General features: G+C 44.6%; 1 protein-coding gene across 1 annotated transcript in view; it reads left to right on the forward strand.

The window, feature by feature from the left end:
- LOC137368865 (nipped-B-like protein) overlaps window positions 1–22,170 on the forward strand; it is a 693,066-nt gene that overhangs the window by 524,410 nt on the left and 146,486 nt on the right. Inside the window, exon 37 of the mRNA XM_068029073.1 lies at window positions 10,253–10,346. Coding sequence (XP_067885174.1) covers window positions 10,253–10,346 — 94 coding nt within the window. The remainder of the gene's footprint in view (window positions 1–10,252; window positions 10,347–22,170) is intronic.

Consider the following 22,170-nt stretch of genomic DNA (forward strand, 5'->3'; position numbering starts at 1 on the left):
AATTGAATGGCGGCAGAACATGCTTGACAGCTGAATGTCCTCCTCGTGTTCATGTGTTAGCTAACTTAGAATTGTAGAATGGTTAACAGCACAGAAAGAGGCCATTCAGCCAATCGTGTCCATGCTGAGCCTCTGCAAGAGCAATTTAGCTAGTCCCACTCCCTGACTTTCCCCCTTGCCCTGCACATTTTTTCTCTTCAGGTGCTTGTCCAATTTCCTTTTGAAAGCCACGATTGAATTTGCCTGAACCACCATCTCAGGCAGTGCATTCCAGATCCTAACCACTCACTGCATTAAAAAAAAATGTTTTTCCTCATGTTGCCTTTAGTTTCTTTAGTTCTTTTTAGCAATCACATTAAATCAGTGTCCTCTGGTTCTCATCCCTTGCGCCAATGAGAACAGTTTCTCTCTATCTGCTCTGTCTGGACCCCTCATGATTTTGAACACCTCCATTAAAACTCCTCTCAACATTTCTTCTTTAATGAGAATGGTCCCAGCTTCTCTAACCTTTGCACATAGTTGGTGCCAAGAATGAGGGAAAGCATTCTCATAAATATTTTCTACACCCTTCCTAAAGTGCACTGCCCAGAATTGGACACAATACTCCAGTTGAAGCCGAACCAGTACTTTTAGAAAGGTTCACCGTAACTTCTTTGCTTTTGTTCTCTGTTCCTCTATTTATAAATCCCAGGCTCCTGTTTTCCCTTTCAACCAACTTGCCCTGCACCTTCAACGATTTGTGCAAATATACCCCCAGGTGTCTCTGTTCCTGCAACCCCTTTATAATTGTACCTGTTAGTTTTTAAACCATAGAAAAGTTACAGCATAGAAGGAGGCCATTCAGCCCATTGTGTCAGCGCAGACCGAGAAAACTAGCCGCACAATCTAGTTCCACCTTCCAGCACCAGGTTCGTAGCCTTGACGGTTACAACACTTTAGGTGCATGTCCAGGGAACTTTTCAAAGAATTGATGGTTTCTGCCTCTAGAGAAACATAGAAAATAGGAGCAGGAGTAGGCCATTCGGCCCTTCGAGCCTGCTGCGCCATTCATTATGATCATGGTTGATCATCCAACTCAGTAACCTGTTCCCGTTTTCGCCCCATATCCTTTGATCCCTTTCGCCCCAAGAGCTATATCTAACCTATTCTTGAAAACATACAATGTTTTGGCCTCAACTGTTTTCTGTGGTAGCGAATTCCACAGGCTCACCACTCTCTGGGTGACGTCATTTCTCCTCAGCTCAGTCCTGAAAGGTTTACCCCGTATCCTTAGACTATGACCCCTGGTTCTGGACTCTCCCACCATCGGGAACATCCTTCCTGCATTTACCCGGTCAAGTCCTGTTAGAATTTTATAGATTTCTGAGATCCCCCTCACTCTTCTGAACTCCACCACCGTTCCTGGCAGTGAATTCCAGACACCCACCATCCTCTGGGTGAAAAAGTTTTTCCTCGTGTCCCATCTAATCCTTCTACCAATAACCTTAAATCTATGCCTCTCTTGATGTTTCCTACCAAAATGAATCACTTCACACTTCTCATAATCATAATGGCATAGAAGGATGCTATACAGCCCATCGAGTTCATGCCTGCGCTCTCAAGCAACTGAATCAGTCCCATTTACCTCGTACTATCCTGTAGCCCTCTAACTTTATTTCCCTCAAGTGCCCATCCAGTTTCCTTTTGAAATCATTCATCATCCATGTAAAGACCTGAACAATATCCAGGCTTGGGCTGATAAGTAGCAAATAACATTCGTGCCACACAAGTGCCAGGCAATGACCATCTCCAACAAGAGCGGATCTAACCATCTCCCCTTGACATTCAATGGCATTACCATCGCTGAATCCCCCACTATCGACATCCTGGGGGTTACCATTTACCAGAAACTGAACTGGAGTAGCCATATAAATACCGTAGCTACAAGAGCAGGTCAGAGGCTAGGGATCCTGCGGCGATTAACTCACCTCCTGACTCCCCAAAGCCTGCCCACCATCTACAAGGCACAAGTCAGGAGTGTGATGGAATGCTCAAGAAGCTCGACACCATCTAGGACAAAGCAGCCTGCTTGCTTAGCACCCCATCCACAAACATTCACTGCCTCCATCACTGACGCACAGTGGCAGCAGTGTGTACCATCTACAAGATGCACAGTAGCAACGCACCAAGGCTCCTTAGACAGCAGCTTCCAAACCCGTGACCTCTACCACCTAGAAAGACAAAGACAGCAGATGCATGGGAACACCACCACCTGCAAGTTCCCCTCCAAGCGACACACCAACCTGACTTGGAACTATATCGCCGTTACTTCATAGCCACTGGGTCAAAATCCTGGAACTCCCTTCCTAGCAGCACTGTGGGTATACCTACCTCACATGGACTGCAGCGGTTCAAGAAGGCAGTTCAAGGGAAATTAGGGATGTGCAATAAATGCTGGCCTAGCCAGCAATGCCCACATCCCATGAATAAATAAAAAAAAAATTTAAATCTCCGCTTCCATCATGCTTGTAAGTGGCGAGTTCCAGGTCATTACCACTCACTGTGGTTTTTAAAGAAAAAATTTCTTCCTCGCATCCTCCCCTTGCATCTCTTGCCAGAAACCTTAAATCTGTGTCCCCTAGTCCTAGGACCATCGTCTAATAGGAACAGCTTTTCTTTGTCTACCTTATCTAAACCTGTCATAACCTTGCATGCTTTTATCAAATCTCCCCTCAATCTCTTTTGCTCCCAGGAGAACAACCCCAGCTTCTCCAACCTAACCTTGCAGCTTAAATCCCCCATCCCTGGATTCATTCTGGTAAATCATCTCTGCACCCTCTCAAGGACCCCCACATCCTTCCTAAACCGTGCTGACCAGAACTGGATGCAATACTGTAGTTGGGGCCATACCAGAGCTTTACAAAGGTTCAGCATAACTTCCCTGCTTTTGTGCTCAATGCCTCCATTTATTAAGCCAAAGATCCCATATGTTTTGCTAACTACTCTCTCAATATGTCCTGCCACCTTCAAAGATCTATGCACATGAACCCCAGGTCCCTCTCTCCCTGTACATATTTTAGAACTGTGCCATTTAGTCTATATTGCTTCTCCCTATCCTTTATAACAAAATGCATGATCTGACACTTGTCAGTATTAAATTCCATTAGGCACTTGTCTGCCCATTCTGCTAGCCTATGTTCTGTTGCAGTCGAATGGTATTATCCTCACTGTCAGCCACAACTTCTAATTCTGGTATCATCAAATTTTGAAATTTTACACTGTATTCCAATATCCAAGTCATTAGAACATTAGAACATTACAGCGCAGTACAGGCCCTTGGGCCCTCAATGTTGCGCCGATCATCTGACCTACACTATTCCATTTTCATCCATATGTCTATCCAATGACCACTTAAATTCATTTATACATTTTTTTTTAAAAATCAGTGGCCCTAGCACTGAACCTTGGGGAAACACCACTGTCTACCATCCTCCAGTCTGAAAAACAAGCCAATTTTTTTATCCAAGCCGGCACTGACCCTCCTATTTCATGAGCTTCAAATTTGTTAACCAGTGTTTTATGTGGTACTTTGTCAAACGCTTTCTTAAAATCCATATAAATAACGTCCACGACATTCCCCTCATCAACCTTCTCTGTTATTTTATCAAAAAATTCAATTAGAATAGTCAAGCACGATCTGCCTTTTACAAATCCATCCTGTCTCTCCTTAATTAACTCAAACCTTTCCAGTGCCTGTTGATTTATTTTGCCAGATTATTCTTTCTAAAACCCTACCTGATGTTAAACTGACTGGCCTATAGTTACGAGGACTGTCCTTGCACTGTTTCTTGAATAAGGGTGTCATATTTGCCACTCTCCAAACCTGTGGCACCTCTCCCTGTATCCCGGGAAGATTAGAAGATTATGGCAAGCCCCTACACTATCTCCACACCCACTGCCTGAAACAACATTGGATGCAAGCCATCTGCACCAGGCAACTTAACCAGTCTAAGCATAGCCAGCCTTTCCAGTACATCCTTCCCATCAATTTTCACCCCATCCATTACCTCTACCATCCCCACTTCTACTGATATTTTGTAAGCATCCTGTTTGTAAACCCTGATACAAAACACTTATTAAGTATTCTAGTCTTGCCCTGTGCCTCTAAACATATATTACTCTCTTTGTCCCTAGTAGGCCTCACCCCACCTCTTACACCTGCTGACATTTTACTTGCCGGTGGAAGATTTTTCGGTTCCCATTTATGTTAACTGCCATTCCATTCTCAAAGGCACTGTGGGCCATCAGCAGCAGCAGCAGAATTGTACTCAGCCACAATCTGTAACCTCATGGCCTGGCATATCCCCCACTCTACCATTACCATCAAGCTGGGGGATCAACCCTGGTTCACTGAAGAATGCAGGAGGGCATGCCAGGAGTATCACTGAGGTGTCAACCTGGTGAAGCGACAACCCAGGACTACTTGGGTGCCAAATAATGTAAGCTGCGTGCGATAGACAGAGCTAAGCAATCCTACAACCAACGGACCAGATCTAAGCTCTGCAGTCCTGCCACGTTCAGTCATGAATGGTGGTGGACAATTAAACAACTAACTGGAGGAGGTGGATCCACAAATATCCCCATCTTGACCGATGGGGGAGCCCAGCACATCAGTGCAATAGAAAAGGCTGAAGCATTTGCGACAATCTTCAGCCAGAAGTGCCAAGTGGATGATCCATCTCAGCCTCCTCCTGAAGTCCCCAGCATCACAGATCCCAGTCTTCAGCCAATTCGACTCACTCCATGTGATATCAAGAAATGACTGAAGGCACTGTATACTGCAAAGGCTATGGACCCTGACAGCATTCCGGCAATAGTGCTGAAGACCTATGCTCCAGAACTTGCCGCGCCCCTAACCAAGTTGTTCCAGTACAGCTACAACACTGGCATCTGTTCGACAATGCACAAAATTACCACGGTATGTCCTGTACACAAAAGGCAGGACAAGTCCAACCCAACCAATTACCGCCCCTTCAGTCTACTCTCAATCATCAATAAAGTGATAGAAGGTGTCGTCAACAGTGCTATCAAGCGGCACTTGCTTAGCAATAACCTGCTCAGTGACGCTCAGTTTAGGTTCCAGCAGGGCCACTCAGCTCCTGACCTGCCTTGGTTCCAACATAGACAAAAGAGCTGAACTCGAGAGGTGAGGTGAGAGTGACTGCTCTTGACATCAAGGCAGCATTTGACCGAGTATGGCATCAAGGAACCCTAGCAAAACTGGAGTCAATGGGAATCGGGAAAACTCTCCACTGGTTGGAGTCATACCTAGCGCAAAGGAAGATGGTTGTGGTTGTTGGAGGTCAATCATCTGAGCTCCAGGACATCACTGCAGGAGTTCCTCAGGGTAGTGTCCTGGCCCCAACCATCTTCAGCTGCTTCATCAATGACCTTCCTTCAATCATAAGGTCAGAAGTGAGGATGTGCGCTGATGATTGCACAATGTTCAGCACCATTCGCGATTCCTCAGATACAGAAGCAGTCCGTGTAGAAATGCAGCAAGACCTGGACAATATCCAGACTTGGGCTGATAAGTGGCAAGTAACATTTGCGCCACCCAAGTGCCAGGCAATGATCATCTCCAACAAGAGAGAATCTAACCATCTCCCCTTGACATTCAACAGCATTACCATCACTGAATCCCCCACTATCAACATCCTGGGGGTTGCCGTTGACCAAAAACTGAACTGGAATAGCCATATAAATACTGTGGCTATAAGAGCAGGTCAGAGGCTAGGAATCCTGCGGTGAGTAACTCACCACCTGACTCCTCAAAGCCTGTCCACCATCTACAAGGCTGAAGTCAGGAGTGTGATGGAATACTCTCCACTTGTCTGGATGGTGCAGCTCCAACAACAGTCAAGAAGCTCAACACCATCCAGGACAGAGCAGCCCGCTTGATCGGCACCCCATCCAAAAACATTCACTCCCTCCACCACCGTCGCACAGTGGCAGCAGCGTTTACCATCTGCACTATGCACTGCAGCAATGTACCGAGTTTCCTTAGACAGCACCTTCCAAACCCGCGACCTCTACCAACTAGAAGGACAAGCGCAGCAGATGCATGGGAACACCACCACCTGCACGTTCCCCTCCAAATCACACATCATCCTGACTTGGAACTATGTCACCGTTCCTTCACTGTCGCTGGGTCAAAATCCTGGAACTCCCTTCCTAAGAGTACTGTGGATGTACCTACACCTGAAGGACTACAACGGTTCAAGGCAGCAACTCACCATCTTCTCAAGGTCAATTAGGGATGGGCAATAAATGCTGGCCTAGCCAGCACGCCCACATCCCATAAATGAATAAAATAAATCTGTCTTTGCCAGTATTTTCCTCTTCTCTGCCCCTCTCAACTTATTATATTTGGCCTGGTTCTTGCTTGAAGAATTCACCCATCATACATCATACACCTTTTTTATTTGTTTCATGATATTTTCTATCTCCCTCGTCAACCATGGAGCCCTGGCATTGGTTCCCTTACCTTGTAATATCCTCTTGAAGTTTATCACTGTCTTTCTCAAAGTTCACAATGCTTCTTCAAAAAAGAACCAGAAAACTATTGACCTGGAATCAGGGATTCTAGAGATCTGATGCTGTGGAGAGTGCAGTGCTCCTGAGTGTGGAATGGACAATGACTTGATTTGCTTCAGGGTTAATGAAACATTTATGCAGATCTGAAACATGAGGGACTAAAGGGACAGTGGTAGCATGGATGCAAAATTGGCTAAGGAACAGAAAATAGAGAGTAAGAATGAATGGTTGTTTCTCAAACTGAAAGGAGGTCTACAGTGATATTCCCCAGAGTTCAGTATTAGGACCACTGCTTTTTCATATATATTAATGGCCTGGATTTGGGCATACAAGGCACAATTGCAAAGTTTACAGATGACATAAAATTCTGAAAGGTAGTAAACAGTGAGGATGATAGTAACCGACTTCAGGAGGGTGTAGACAGACTGGATGATGGGCACAGTTTACTATGGAGCAGTGTGAAGTGAATATGTATTGGTAGGAAGAATCAGAAGAGACAATATAACTAAATGATATGATTTTAAAGGGGGCAAAATACTGCAGATGCTGAAAATCTGAAATAAAACCAAAAAATGTTGGAAATACACTGGGACCCCAGTGGTCCGCTATATCACTGAACTCACTCTTAACGCTGGTCTCTCTTGGACCCCAAAGTTTTCATTTAAATGAGAAACTGCTATCGTCATGACTATAGAACCATTGTTTTGAAGGCAGCGACTATTACATGACAGTGCACTTTAGTTCCACTCAATGAATTCCACCTTTTTCCCGATAAAAGTAATAGTTTGTAAAATTTTGAGTTCCAAGACGAAGCCCCCCCCCCCCCCCCTCCCGCAGGGATGACTCGCCATAGCAGGCTATCAAGGTGCCATTGTGGCTAACTTCTCGAATCTTGCTGTTTTGCGCTGGAGACTTGGCCGTCCTGCCAGTGCTCTGCATATGCAGGTATTAAAGGCGCTATCACTTAACTTATAAAGGGATTAAAGATCTGATGTTCCCGACAGTAACCTTTCCCATCCTACCTCCCTTATATTAAGGAATACAAGGAATCAATCTTTGTGATTAATGCATCAATAAGCTATAACAGATGGAAAAAGCTGTATTAAATCAACCGAGACACTGCTTTTTGCAGTCCCTGTGATTCAGGATTTAAATAATTTCAGAATACACGTGCAGTGGAACTACCTGTCATAAGCCACCTAATCTGCTAACAGGTGCCAAAGCAGGTCTTAATGAGTTATGCAATATCAACTAGATCCGTCAGTGCTGTTTGACCTTCGGATGTTAAAATGTGGTAGAATTCTCTCTGAATAAGGTGTGAAGATAACATAAAGACTTATGCCAAAGGAAATTTTAGAGACTCACAGCAGGGAGTACACTGGTACCCCACTATAACGCGGTCTCACCTATAATGCGTGTCTTAAGATATAAACAACACTCGAAGCTCAACACCATTCAGGACAAAGCAGTCCACTTGACTGGCACCCCATCCACAAACATTCACTCCCTCCACCAACAACGCACAGTGGCAGCAGTGTGTACCATCTACAAGATGCATTGCAGCGATGCACCAGTGCACCTTAGACAGCACCTTCCAAACCCACGACCTCTACCACCTAGAAGGATAAGGGCAACAAATGCATGGAAACACCACCACCTGCAAGTTCCCCTCCAGGTCTCACACCATCCTGACTTGGAATTATATCGCTGTTCCTTCACTATCACTGGGTCAAAATCCTGGAACTCCCTTCCTAACAGCACTGCGGGTGTACCTACCCCACATGGACTGCAGTGGTTCAAGAAGGCAGCTCACCACCACCTTCTCAAGGGCAACTAGGGATTGGCAATAAATGCTGGCTTAGCCAGCAACACCCACATCCCATGCACGAATAAAAAATAAGACCCCTTGGACCATGTTATAACAGAGTCCCAGTGTACTCAGCAGGTCTGACAGCATCTGTGGAGAGAGAAGCAGAGTTAACATTTCAGGTGATGGTCTTTCATCGACTTGAAATGTTACCTCCGTTTCTCTCTCCACAGATGCTGCCAGACCTGAGAAAATGCTAGAAATACTTTTATTTTTAAAGGATATGCAAGAAAAGGGAGTCTATTTGGCAGGGCGGGGGTGTATGTGCACACATATTTGAAGTTGGAGAACAAGTTGAGAAGACTTTTTTTTAAAAAAAAAAGCATATGTGATCCTTGGCTTTTCGTGTAGAGGCTTTGAGTACAAAAGTTAGGAATCATAGGAAATTGGGACAGGAGTAGGCCATTTGGCTCGTTGAGCCTGCTCCGCCATTCAAACAGATCATGGCTGATCATTTACCTGTACGCAATTTTCCCGCACTATCCCCAGATCCCTTGATGTCATTCGGATCCAAAAGTCTTGTTGATTTCAGAGGGCTTCCACAGCCTCTCTGTGGAGTCTTAAATGATATAAAAATGTGATAACCCTTTATGAAACACTAGTTAGGCCTCAGCTGGAGTATTGTATTCAATTTTGGGCACCACACTTTAGGAAGGATGTCAAGGCCTTAAGAAAGGGTGCAGTGGAGATTTACTATAATGATATCAGGGATAACGGAGTTCAGTTCTGTGGAGAGATTAGGGTTGTTTTCAGAGTAGAGGGATTGAGAAAATTTGATAGAGGTGTTCAAAATCGTGAAGGGTTTTGATAAAGTAAATAAGAATCTGTTTCCAATAGCAGGAGGGTCATTAACCAGAGTATGCAGATTTGTGGTGATTGACAAAACAACCAGAGGCAATGTGAACATTTTTTTATGCAGTTGTGATCTGGAATGCATTGTCTGAAAAGGTAGTGAAAGTGAATTCCAGAGTAAATTTCAAAGGAGAATTGCATAAGTACTTGAAGGGTTATGGGGAAAGTGCAGGGGACTGGAACTAATTTGATAGCTTTACCGAAGAGCAGACACAATGGGCCAAATGGCCGCCTTCTGTGCTGTATCATTTTATGGTTCTGTCCCTCAGAAGTTTTAATTTCAAGGGCAGAGTTGGGCTGGGCATTATTGCTGGGTGTTGGAAAGGGTTAGGATTCAAACATGGGAACAGAAGAGGCGTTTTAGCCCCTCAAGTCTGGTCCCCAATTCACTTAGGTCATTTATACCTAAACTTGTATCTACTTTTGCTCTATGCCCTCAATAACCTTCCCTCATAAAAAATATCAGTCTGTAATTTGAAATCTCCAATTGATCATGGCATTTTGGGGGTTGGCAGGGGAGAGTTCCAGATTTCCTCTACTCTTCATATGGAAAGTACTTCCTGATTTCCCACCTAAATGGTCATGCCTAGAATTATACTCTCACTGCATTCCCTGCTGCATGCCCCACTCATTGCTTCTGATGTTATCTCCTTCAGCACTGAGATCTGAAATCAGAACAAAACCTTATTCTTAGCAGGGCAGCACAGATACTTGCCTACATTGTGTTGGTGACTTCCTCTCCTCCATTCCTTCCCTTCAGTTTGAGGTGACAGCACAGTTAAATATTCGCATAAATAAATAGGCTGAGCATGAAGGCTGTAATGGGTGCAAGGCATTTAGTGCTGCTGTAGAGGAAAGTCCATATTAGCTGGTGGTTGCAGTCATAGATGTGATGAATGTTGAGAGTTGGTCTGCTTAGCATCACTGGTAATGGGGCTTTATCTTATTTTCTGGCAGGTTGTTCAACACTGTGTGAGCTGTCTGGGAGCTGTAGTGAACAGAGTAACTCACAACTACAAATTTGTGTGGGCCTGTTTCAATAGGTATTATGGTAAGTAGCCCTTACTCAACTTGAGGTTCTCCTCGCTTCCACGTGCTTGGACAGTGACAGCTGCACCTTATTCAACCACAGTCAGTCCAAGCTGTTTAAAATACTGTCCCTTCAGCTCTGCTAGTTGGGTTTAAGTCAATTACATAGCATACATCACAGAAACAGGCTATTTAACCGATCTGTTTTATGCTTGTTTTTGCTCTGCACAAAACTCCTCCCATCCTTCAACATATCCTTCTACTACTTTCTCCCTCATGCTTAATGCGTTTCCCCTTAAATTTCTCCACTACTCCTTGTATTACATAGTATTTACAGAATGGGAACAGGTAATTCTCCCCAACAGGTGTTTTTCTGCACATCACTCTACTTCATCTAACCTCATAACATATCTTCCTATTGGCATCTAGCTTCCCCTTAAATGCACTTATGCTAGTCATGTCAACTACTCCCTATGGAAGCGAATTCCACATTGTAATCACCCACTGGGTAAAGACATTTCTCCTGAATTTCCTGTTGAATTTATTTGTGACTACCTTATAGAAAATAGGAGCAGGAATATGCCATTTGGCCCTTGGGCCTGTTCCACTATTCAAAAAAGATCATGGCTGATTCAGTACCCTGTTCCTGCCTTCTCCCCATCTCCCTTGATCCCTTTGGCATTAAGAAATATATCTATCTCCTTCTTTAATATATTTAATGACTTGGCCTCCACTGCCTTCTGCGGTAGAGAATTCCACAGGCTCACCACCTTCTGAGTGAAGAAATTTCTCCTCATCTCTGTTCTAAATGGCATACCCCGTATCCTGAGACTGTGACCCCTGGTTCTGGACTCCCCAACCATTGGGAACATCCTCCCTGCATCTAGCCTGTCTAGTCCTGTTAGAATGTTATAGGTTTCTATGAGATCCCCTCTCATTATTCATTCTCATATATTTATGGCCTCCAGTTCTGATCTTCCTGAAAATGGAAATATCTTCTCTACGTCTACCCTATCAAACCCTTTCATTATCTATAGACCTATATCAGGTCACCCCTTAGCCTTTCCTTGTCTAGAGAAAAGAGTCCCAGGGTGTTCAATCTTTCCTGGTAAGTATATCCTCTCTAGTTTTTTACACTTTTCCCAGTGCTTCTGTATCGTTTTGTCAATGTGGAGACCAGAACTTTGCACAGTGCTCCAAGTGTGGCCTAACCAAGGTTCAATAAAAGTTTACATAACTTCTCTCCTTTTCAGTTCTATCACTGTAGAAATGAACCCAAGTGCTTTTTTGCTCTTTTTTTTTAAATGGCTTTATTAACCTGTGTCGTTACTTTTCATGGTTTGTATATCCGTAACTCCAGATTCCTTTGCTCCTCTACCCCATTTAGACTCTTATTTTCCAAGCAGTAGAGAGCCTCCCTATTCTTCCTACCAAAATGCACCACTTCACACTTACCTATATTGAAATTCATTTTCCAATTAACATGCCCATTCTGTAAGCTTATCAATTCATATCGATGGAAGAAAAATCCCTAAAGCTGTAAATTTACGGTCACAGCACCCAGATGCTAGTATTCCTGGTAGCTTGATACAGCATAATGTTCAGAGCCATGCCAACCATCTCTATTAGATGGCAACTTGCCCTTTTCTGCTCTGTCTTGTGAAACTGGTCACATGTTGCCAGACCAGGTAGCGGTGACAGGTTCCTTCCTCTGAAGGATATTTGTGAACCATTCAATTAATCTGTTAAGTATGGAATCATAGAATGGTTACTGCACAGAAGATGGTCATTTGGCCCATTGAGTCAGCACCACCTCTCTGCAAGAGCACTTTCCTGTAGCCTGAAAATTCTTTTCTCTTCAGGTTCTTATCCAATTCTATTTTGAAATTGAATCTATCTGCGTCACCTGCACGGGCAGTGAATTCCACATCCTAACCAATCGCTGCATTAAAAAAATTTCTCATGTCGCTTTTGGTTCTTTGCCAAACATCTTAAATCTATGTCTTCTGGTGTTCTCCTCTTCTGCCAATGGGAACAATTTTTCTCCATCTACTCTGTCTAGACCCTCATGCTTTTGCACACATCTATCATATCTCCTCTCAACCGTCTCTTTAAGGAGAACAACCCCAGCTTCTCGAATCTATTCATGTAACTAAAGTCCCTCATCTCTGTAAACATTCTCGTAAATCTTTTCTGCAACCTCTAAATCTTTCACATCCTTCCTAAAGTGCATTGCCCAGAATTGGACACACTACTCTGGTTGAGACCAGGGTTTCATAAAGGTTCGTCATAACTTCCTTGCTTTTGTGCTCTATGCTTCTATTTATAAGGGCAAGGATCCCATAGGCCTGATTAACCACTTTTCCCAACCTGCCCTGCCACCTTCAACAATTAGTGCACATATACCCCCAGGTGCCCCTGCTCCTACACCCCTTTTAGAATTGTACCCTTTACTTTGTATTGCCTCTCCTCATTCTTGCTACCAAAATGTTATGCTTCCAATTGGATAAAAAATATTGGCTGAAGGACAGAATGCAGCGAGTCATGATAAATGGTTGTTTTTCAGACTGGAGGATGGTAGACAGTGGTGTTCCCCATGTGTCAGTGCTCGGCCCATTGTTTTTTTTTGCTACATATAATTGACTAGGATCTTGGAATACAGTAGAATTTCAAAATTTGCTGATGATACCAAACTTGAAGGAGTGACAAGCAGTGAGAATAAGACAAACTGCCTGCAACAGGACATAGATAGGCTAGCAGAATGGGAGACAGGTGGCAGATGGAATTAAATCTAGACAAGTGTAAGGTGATGCATTTTGGGATAAGCTGAGGCAATATATATTTAATGGCAAAGTTCTAAAAAGTGTGCAGGAACGGAGGGACCTGGGGGTCCATGTGCATAGTACTTTGAAGGTGGCAGAACATATTGAGAGGCTAGTTAGTAAAGTATATGGGATCTTGGGCTTCATAAATAGAGGCATTGAGTTACAAAAGCAGGACATTTATTCTGAACCTTTATAAAGCTCTGGTTAGGCCCCAACTGGAGTATTGCGTCCACTTCTGGTCGTCACACTTCAGGAAGGATGTGAAGGTCTTTGAGCGGGTGCAGAGGAGATTTGCAGAATGGTACCAGGGATGAGGGATGTTAGTTACAAGGTTAGGTTGGAAAATCTGGGGTGATTCTCCCTGGAGGAAAGGAGATTGAGGGGAGGTTTGATAGAGGTGTACAAGTGGCGCAGTGGTTAGCATCGCAGCCTCACAGCTCCAGGGACCCGGGTTCGATTCTGGGTACTGCCTGTGTGGAGTTTGCAAGTTCTCCCTGTGTACGCGTGGGTTTTCGCCGGGTGCTCCAGTTTCCTCCCACAGTCAAAGACTTGCAGGTGATGGGTAAATTGGCCATTGTCAATTGCCCCTGGTGTAGGTTGGTAGGTAGGTGGTAGGGAATATGGGATTACTGTAGGGTTAGTATAAATGGGTGGTTGTCGGTCGGCACAGACTTGGGCCGAAGGGCCTGTTTCAGTGCTGTATCTCTAAATAAATTAAATAAATAAATAAGATTATTACAGGCTTAGATAACTTAGACAAAAAATAACTCTTCGCATTAACTGATGGTACCAGGATTAGGGGACACAGAGTGAAGGTTTTGGACAAGAGATGCAGGGGAGATGTGAGAGAGAACTTTTTATGCAGCGAATGGTAATGACCTGTAACACTCTGCTCATAAAGCGGGTGGTGGAAGCAGAGAAAATCAATGATTTCAAAAGGAATTTGGATGGGCACTTGAAGGAAATAAACTTGCAAGGCTATGAGGAGAGTATGGCAGGAGTGCAACTGAATGGATTGCTGCATGGAGAGCCTGCATGGGCGCGATGGGCTGAATGGCCACCTCCTATGTCGTATGTGACTCTAAATTTCATCTACCACTTCCGTGCCATTTCACCAGACTGTCGACATCCTCTTGAAGTTTATCACTGTCCTCCTCACAATACTTCCAAGTTTTGCACCATCAACAAATTTTGAAATAGTGTCACATGCACCCAAGTCAAGTCATTAATATCTATCAAGAGAAGCAGTGGTCTGATACCAACCCCTGGGGAACCCCACTGTTTTCGTTCCTTCAGTCCAAAAAACAGCCGTTCGCCACTACACTCTGATTCCTGTCACTCAGCCAATTTCATATCCATGCTGCCACTGTCCCTTTTATTCCATGGTCTTCAACTTGCTGCCAAGTCTTTTACATAGCACTTTATCAAACACGTTCCATATCCGCCACATCAACTATATTGCCCTCATCAAAAAAAACAGTCGAGTTGGTTAAGCATGATTTGCCTTTAATAAATCCATGGTGGCTTTACTTAATTAATCTACTGCTGCCAGACCTGCTGAGTGGTTCCAGCATTTCTTGTTTTTATTTCAGATTTCCAGCAAGCGCAGTATTTTGCTTTTAATTAATCTACTGTTGTCCAAATGACTTAAATTTGTCCTAGATTATCGTTTCTAAAAATGTCCCACCTTTTTTTGACAAGGGTGTAACATTTGCAATTCTCAAGTTCTCTGGCACTATTCCTAAGGAGGATTGAAAGATTATGGCCAGTGTCTCCAATTTCCACCCTACTTCCCTTAGCATCCTCTGATGCATTCCATTTGGTCCTGGTGACTTAACCAACTTTAACAACAGTCAGTCTCTCTAATGTCTCCTGTTGATCAATCTTTAGCCCATCCAGTATCTCAAGTACCTCATATTTCATTTTTCACTTTTCCTCTGAACTTTGTCTCTCTATTCCGCCTGGTTTTCACTTATAGTATTAACCTGATATCTGTCATACGCACCTTTTTTCTGCTTTACCTTGCTCTATATCTTTTGCCAACCACCGAGCTCTGGTTTTGTTTGCCCTACCACTTGCCCTCGTGGAAATGTGTTCAACTGTACCTGAGCTATCTCCTCTTTAAAGGAAGCCCATTGTTCCATTACAGTGTTGCCTGCAAATCTTGCATTCAGATTTATCCCGGACGGGTTTGTTCGCAACCCACTGAAATTGGTCCTCCTCCAATTAAGGTTTTACTCTAGATTGCTCCTTGTCCTTTTGTATAGTTAATCTAAACCTTGTGACAGAATAATTACAGAAATTTGCAGCATGGAAGGGCGCCATTCGGCCCAATATGTCTACGCCAGCCAACAAGTAGCCATCCAGCCTAATCCCACTTGCCAGTTCATGGTCCGTAACGTGGGAAGTTACAGCACCTCGAGTGCGTAACCAAGTACTTTTAAAATGTTATCAGGGTTTCTGCCTCTACCACCCTTTCGGGCAGTGAGTTCCAGATCCCCACCACCCTCTGTATAGAACAGTTTCTCCTTGAATCCTCTCTCAAACTCCTGCCTCTTACTCAAATCTTTGCCCCCTGGTTATGGACCCCTTACTCACTGGGAATAGGGCCTTCCTATCCACTCTATCCAGATTCTTCATAATTTAAATAGGTCTCCCCTCAGCCTCCTCTGTTCCAAAGAAAACAACCCGAGCCTATCCAATCTTTCCTCTGCTACAGCCACCTGGTGAGGGGTGCGGATAATTCCCACCGGTCAACTCCCAACTGACTGCAGCGAGTTTTTTTTGTGATTATGGTTTAATGCCTTTGTGTTTTATTTGTCAAATGAACAGACAGTGACAGGTTTTCTTGAGGGTTTAAAACAGAAGATTAATTATTTATTGAGCAATATGCCTTATCCCGAAATTGTTGCAACTCCATTCGCATGTGCGCGCACAATACAGTCAGGTAGAGAGGAGGGGGGGGTAATAAAATATAGGCTGCATTTGCAGACAACATAACCACTAGGTGGTGCTGTACTAGCACCTGCGCGAATACAGCCTGTTCCACTGAAACATCACTGTCTGTGACATTCAGTCAGCTGCCAGGATTAAAGATGACGCTGCTCAATTTATCACAGAAAAAAAACTTCAACCTATGGCAGCACGCAATGGACATGTTTGATATATGGAGAACATTGCGCTGTTTAAAGTCTTGTCAGAAGGACAGCACCTCTGACAGTGCTGTACATCCTCTGTAATTCTAATAGATTTCAGTGCCATCCTGCTCTCCGGCCACTCACTTCCCGTTTCCCCCACCCCGCAGAGTGGGAGTGAGCAGCCAGACAGTGGGATGGGGGCGAGCGGGGGGGGAGAGAGTGGGAAGGAAGAGTGGAGGTTGAGGGAAGCGAGCGGCTGGGGAGACAGCGGGATGGAAGAGCAGGAGTTGGGGGAGCGAGCGGGATGGAGGGCGAGCAGGCAGTTGTGGGGGAGGGGGGGCGGGGAGCCAGCGGCCGGAGAGCGGGATGGCGGGTGTGGGGGAGCAAGGAGCGAGCAGCCTAGAGTGAGTGGCCGAGGGGGGAGAGCGTTTTCCCGAGCATGCGCCAGTTAGTTCCCTGCAAGGCAAGACGGGCTGCGCATGCACAGGAGACCGTTTGCGCAGGTGCGCAGCTTGGAGCGCTCTAATGACGTCAGCGGGCCGCTGCGTTATCAGGAGTCACTTTGTAAAATAAAAACAATACCTGCAGATGCTGGAAATCTGAAATAAAAACAAGAAATGCTGGAAATACTCAGCAGGTCTGGCAGCATCTGTGGAAAGAGAAGCAGGTCAGTGACCCTTCATCAGAACTGGCAAATATTAGAAATCTAATAGGTTTTAAGCAAGCAAAGTGGGGGTTGGGCAAGAGATAACCAAAGAGAGAAGGTGTTGATAGGACTGGGTCACAGAGCATAACTGACCAGAAGGTCATGGAGCAAAGGCAAACAGTATGTTAATGGTGTGTTGAAAGACAAAGCGTTAGTGCAGAGAGGGCGTTAATGGACAGAAAAATGATCAACCCTGGCCCAAAGCACACACATGAGAAAAACAGTCGGCAGGCACATGGTAAGAAAAATGAATGATGAAACAAACTAAAATAAAATTTAAAAAAAGGAAAAAAAACCTGAAAATAAAAAGCGGGGCCCGTTATGTTCTGAAATGATTGAACTCAGTGTTCAGTCCGGCAGGCTGTAGCGTGCCTAATCGGTAAATGAGATGCTGTTCCTCGAGCTTGCGTTGATGTTCACTGTAACATTGCAGCAATCCCAGGACAGATATGTGGGCATGAGAGTGGGGGTGTGCGTTGAAATGGCAAGCAATCGGAAGCTCTTCTCTCAGCTTCTACTGATGTTTTGTCGGATTTCACTTCCTTAGCGAACACTGATACCAAGTACTCATTAAGTTTTATAGCCTTGCCCTGCACCTATAAGCTTTTAGAAGTGATAATATGGAACAAAACAAACAGTAACTTGGACAAATGTGGATTAATTAAGTAAACCCAGCATGGATTTGTTAAGGGCAAATCATGTTCAACTAATTTGAGTTTTTTGGTGAGTTAACAAAGGTGGTTGATGTGGTTTACATGTACTTCCAAAAATCATTTGCTGACCAGCCAGTTATGTGACACTTCATCAATGTTGAAGCCCATGGAATAAAAGGGACAATGGCAGCATGAATACAAAGTTGGCTGAGTGACAGGAGTCAGAATAGTGTGAAGAGTTGCTTTTTGGACTGGAGGAAGTTATATAGTGGGGTTTCCCAGGGGTTGGTAATGGGACCATTGCTTTTCTTGATATATATGAATGACCTACACTTGAGTGCACAGGGCACAATTCAAAAATTACAGATGATGCAAAACTTGGAAGTATTTTGAACCATGAAGAGGAAAGTGACAGACCACAAGAGGACATAGACAGTCTGGAATGGGTGGACATGTAGCAGATGAAATTTAATGCAGAGAAATTATAAACTGATACATTTTGGTAGGGAGAATGAGGCAACATAAAACAAAGGACACAATTCTAAAAGAAGTGCAAGACCAGAGGGACCTGGGGGCATATGTGCACAAAGCATTGAAGGTGGCAGGACAGGTTGAGAAAGCAGTTAATAAAGCATAATAAAGCATATACCTAGCGCAAAGGAAGATGGTTGTGGTTGTTGGTCAATCATCTGAGCTCCAGGACATCACTGCAGGAGTTCCTCAGGGTAGTGTCCTGGGCCCAACCATCTTCAGCTGCTTCATCAATGACCTTCCTTCAATCATAAGGTCAGAAGTGGGGATGTTCGCTGATGATTGCACAATGTTCAGCACCATTCGCGACTCCTCAGATACTGAAGCAGTCTGTGTAGAAATGCAGCAAGACCTGGACAATATCCAGGCTTGGGCTGATAAGTGGCAAGTAACATTTGCGCCACACAAGTGCCAGGCAATGACCATCTCCAACAAGAGAGCATCTAACTATCTCCCCTTGACATTCAACAGCATTACCATCACTGAATCCCCCACTATCAACATCCTAGGGGCTACCATTGACCAGAAACTGAACTGGAGTAGCCATATAAATACCGTGGCTACAACAGCAGGTCAGAGGCTAGGAATCCTGAGGCGAGTAACTCACCTCCTGACTCCCCAAAGCCTGTCCACCATCTACAAGGCACAAGTCAGGAGTGTGATGGAATACTCTCCACTTGCCTGGATGGGTGCAGCTCCAACAACACTCGAAGCTCGACACCATCCAGGACAAAGCAGCCCGCTTGATTGGCACCCCATCTGCAAACATTCACTCCCTCCACCACCGACACACAGTGGCAGCAGTGTGTACCATTTACAAGATGCAATACACCAAGGCTCCTTAGACAGCACCTTCCAAACCCGTGACCTCTACCAACTAGGAGGACAAGGGCAGCAAATAGATGGGAACATCACCACCTGCAAGTTCCCCTCCAAGTCACACACCATCCTGACTTGGAACTATATCGCCGTTCCTTCACCGTCGCTGGGTTAAAATCCTGGAACTCCCTTCCTAATAGCACTGTGGGTATACCTACCCCAAATGGACTGCAGCGGTTCAAGAAGGCAGCTCACCACCACCTTCTCGAGGGCAATTAGGGATGGGCAATAAATGCTGGCCTGGCCAGCGTCGCCCACATCCCATCAATGAATAAAAAAAAATATGGGATCCTGGGCTTTATAAATAGAGGCAGAGAGTACAAAAGCAAGGAAGTTATGATGAAACTGTATAAAATACTGGTTTTGCCTCAAATAGAGTATTGTGTCCAATTCTGGGCACCACACTTTCAGAAGGATGTTAAGGCATTAGAGAGGGTGTGGGAAAATTGGATGAGAATGGTTCTGGGCATGAGGAATTTCAGTTACGTGGACAGATTGGCAAAGCTGGGGCTGCTGTCCTGAGAGAAGAGAAGGTTGGGAGGATGTTTAATAGTGCTAAAAATCATGAGGGTCTAGACGGAGTAGATCGGAAGAAACTGTTCCTGTTAGCGGAAGGATTGCGAACCAGAGGACACAGATTTAAGGTGACTGGCAAAAGAACCAGGTACGACATGAAAAACTTTTTTCTGCAGCGACTGGTTAGGATCTGGAATGCACTCCCTAACAGTGTGTTGGAGACAGATTCAATCGAGGCTTTCAAAAGGGAATTGGGAAAAGATCTGGGAGTTGGACTAGCTGAGTTGCTCTGAAAGAGAGCTGGCGCTGACAGGACAGGCCGAATGGCCTCTTGCTGTGCTGTAACCATTCTATGATTCTTTTATTATCCTAGTCTCTGTTAAGATAATTGAAGTCTCCCATTATTATGAGTCTCTTGTTCTTTTACCCCTCTAGTTTCCTTGAAAATTTGTTCCTACTCCCAGAAGTGAATGGCCTATAAAATACACTCAGTGGTGCAATGGTACCTGTACTGTTTCTTAACTCTGACCTAATGGATTCTGTCCTTGACCCTTCGAGCTCCTCCCCTCTCCCCAGCTTGTAATATTCTCTTTAATGAATACTCCCACCCCTCTTCCTTTCTTTCCTTCCTGAACACCTTATATCTAGAAATGTTTAGTACCCAGTCCTGCCCTTTTTTGAGCCAGATCCGTTATATCGCCACATCAATTTTCCATGTGTTTTTGTGCCTGCAGCTTACCATCCTTATTTACCGTGCTTCATGTGTTTACTTACGTGCACTGTTCCTTACTACTAATTACTCTGTTCCAGTTGTCTCTCTGAATCCTTCATGCACCTTGTATCTCCTTTATGAATAGGATGGGAATTAAGGGATACGGTCAAAGGTCCTGTTTCTTGGTCTCTTTCGTAGCTTCCTAAAGTCTGCCTGCAGGATCTCATCCCACTTTCTACCTATGTTGTTGCTACCAATACGGACCACAACCTCTGGCAGCTCGGTGGCATCGTTGACCCTAATACCAGGGAGGCAACATACCTCCCTGGAATCATGTCCACAGCTGCAGAAGTGCCTGTCTATTTCCCCTAACTATAGATTTGCCTATCACTATTGCTTTCCCAAACTTCTTCCTCCCACTGCCCCCATCGCCATCGCCACCCCCCGCCCCCCCCAACACCTGCACAGCTAAGCCAGCTGTGCTGCCATGGATTTGGCTGTGGCTGAACTCCCCAGAGGAACCATCATCCTTCCGGCGTTCAGAAGTAAATACCAGTTGGAGACAAGATTCACTCAGGCTTCCTACACTATCTGCCTGTTCTTCCTAACGGTTTGGCGATCACCCGTTCCCTCTCTGCGTACGCTTGAGCTGCGTCATGACCGCATCTATAAACGTGCTATCCACAAAACTCTCAGCCTTCTGAATTCACGCAGTGACTATAACTGCTGCTCAAGCGCCAAAACCCACAGCTCGAGCATCTCCAGCTGACAACACTTCCTGCACACGTGGTTGTCCAGGATATGAGAAGTGTTCTGGAGCTCCCACATGGAATGGACATTCCACAGGACTGAGGTACTCTGCCATGCCTCTATTTTTTTTTTAGAATTAGAACATTACAGCGCAGTACAGGCCCTTCGGCCCTCGATGTTGCGCTGACCATCTGACCTACACTATTCCATTTTCATCCATATGTCTATCCAATGACCACTTAAATGCCCTTAAAGTTGGCGAGTCTACTACTGTTGCAGGCAGGGCGTTCCACGCCCCTACTACTCTCTGCGTAAAGAAACTACCTCTGACATCTGTCCTATATCTTTCACCCCTCAACTTAAAGCTATGTCCCCTCGTGTTTGCCATCATCATCCGAGGAAAAAGACTCTCACTATCCACCCTATCTAACCCTCTGATTTTCTTATATGTCTCTATTATGTCACCTCTCCTCCTCCTTCTCTCTAACGAAAACAACCCCAAGTCCCTCAGCCTTTCCTCGTAAGACCTTCCCTCCATACCAGGCAACATCCTAGTAAATCTCCTCTGCACCCTTTCCAAAGCTTCCACATCCTTCCTATAATGCGGTGACCAGAACTGCACGCAATACTCAAGGTGCGGCCTCACCAGAGTTTTGTACAGCTGCATCATGACCTCGTGGCTCCGAAACTCGATCCCCCTGCTAATAAAAGCTAATTTATTGGACTATTTAAATTAAGAGGAATAAACTTAATGCTTAAATAAACACTCACCAATTCCTTCCCTTGTGCTTACTTCACTTTATTTAATGGGTAGGTTAACTTAAATGATTTTACTTAACTCTTACGAACTATATCTCCGATTTTAATTTGCTGAAAAAGTTTGAACCCTTTAATGTTACTATCGAGAATTGCTGAAAGTAGAAACATGTTGTCAAAGCTTTTTGTCTTGCATTCATCAGGGCAATATTGCAAGAATAACCAATGTAAGGGGAAACAACAACTTATACTGCTTGAGCAGAGAGTGCTGATTGGTTGGCAAGTGAACTCTGGTAGAGGCATTGCCACTAGACAGGCAATGCCTCTACCAGAGTTCACTTGCCAACCAATCAGCACTCTCTGCTCAGGCAGTATAAGTTG

The sequence above is a fragment of the Heterodontus francisci genome, chromosome 4 (assembly GCF_036365525.1).
Source record: "Heterodontus francisci isolate sHetFra1 chromosome 4, sHetFra1.hap1, whole genome shotgun sequence".
NCBI classification, from domain to species: Eukaryota; Metazoa; Chordata; class Chondrichthyes; order Heterodontiformes; family Heterodontidae; genus Heterodontus; species Heterodontus francisci.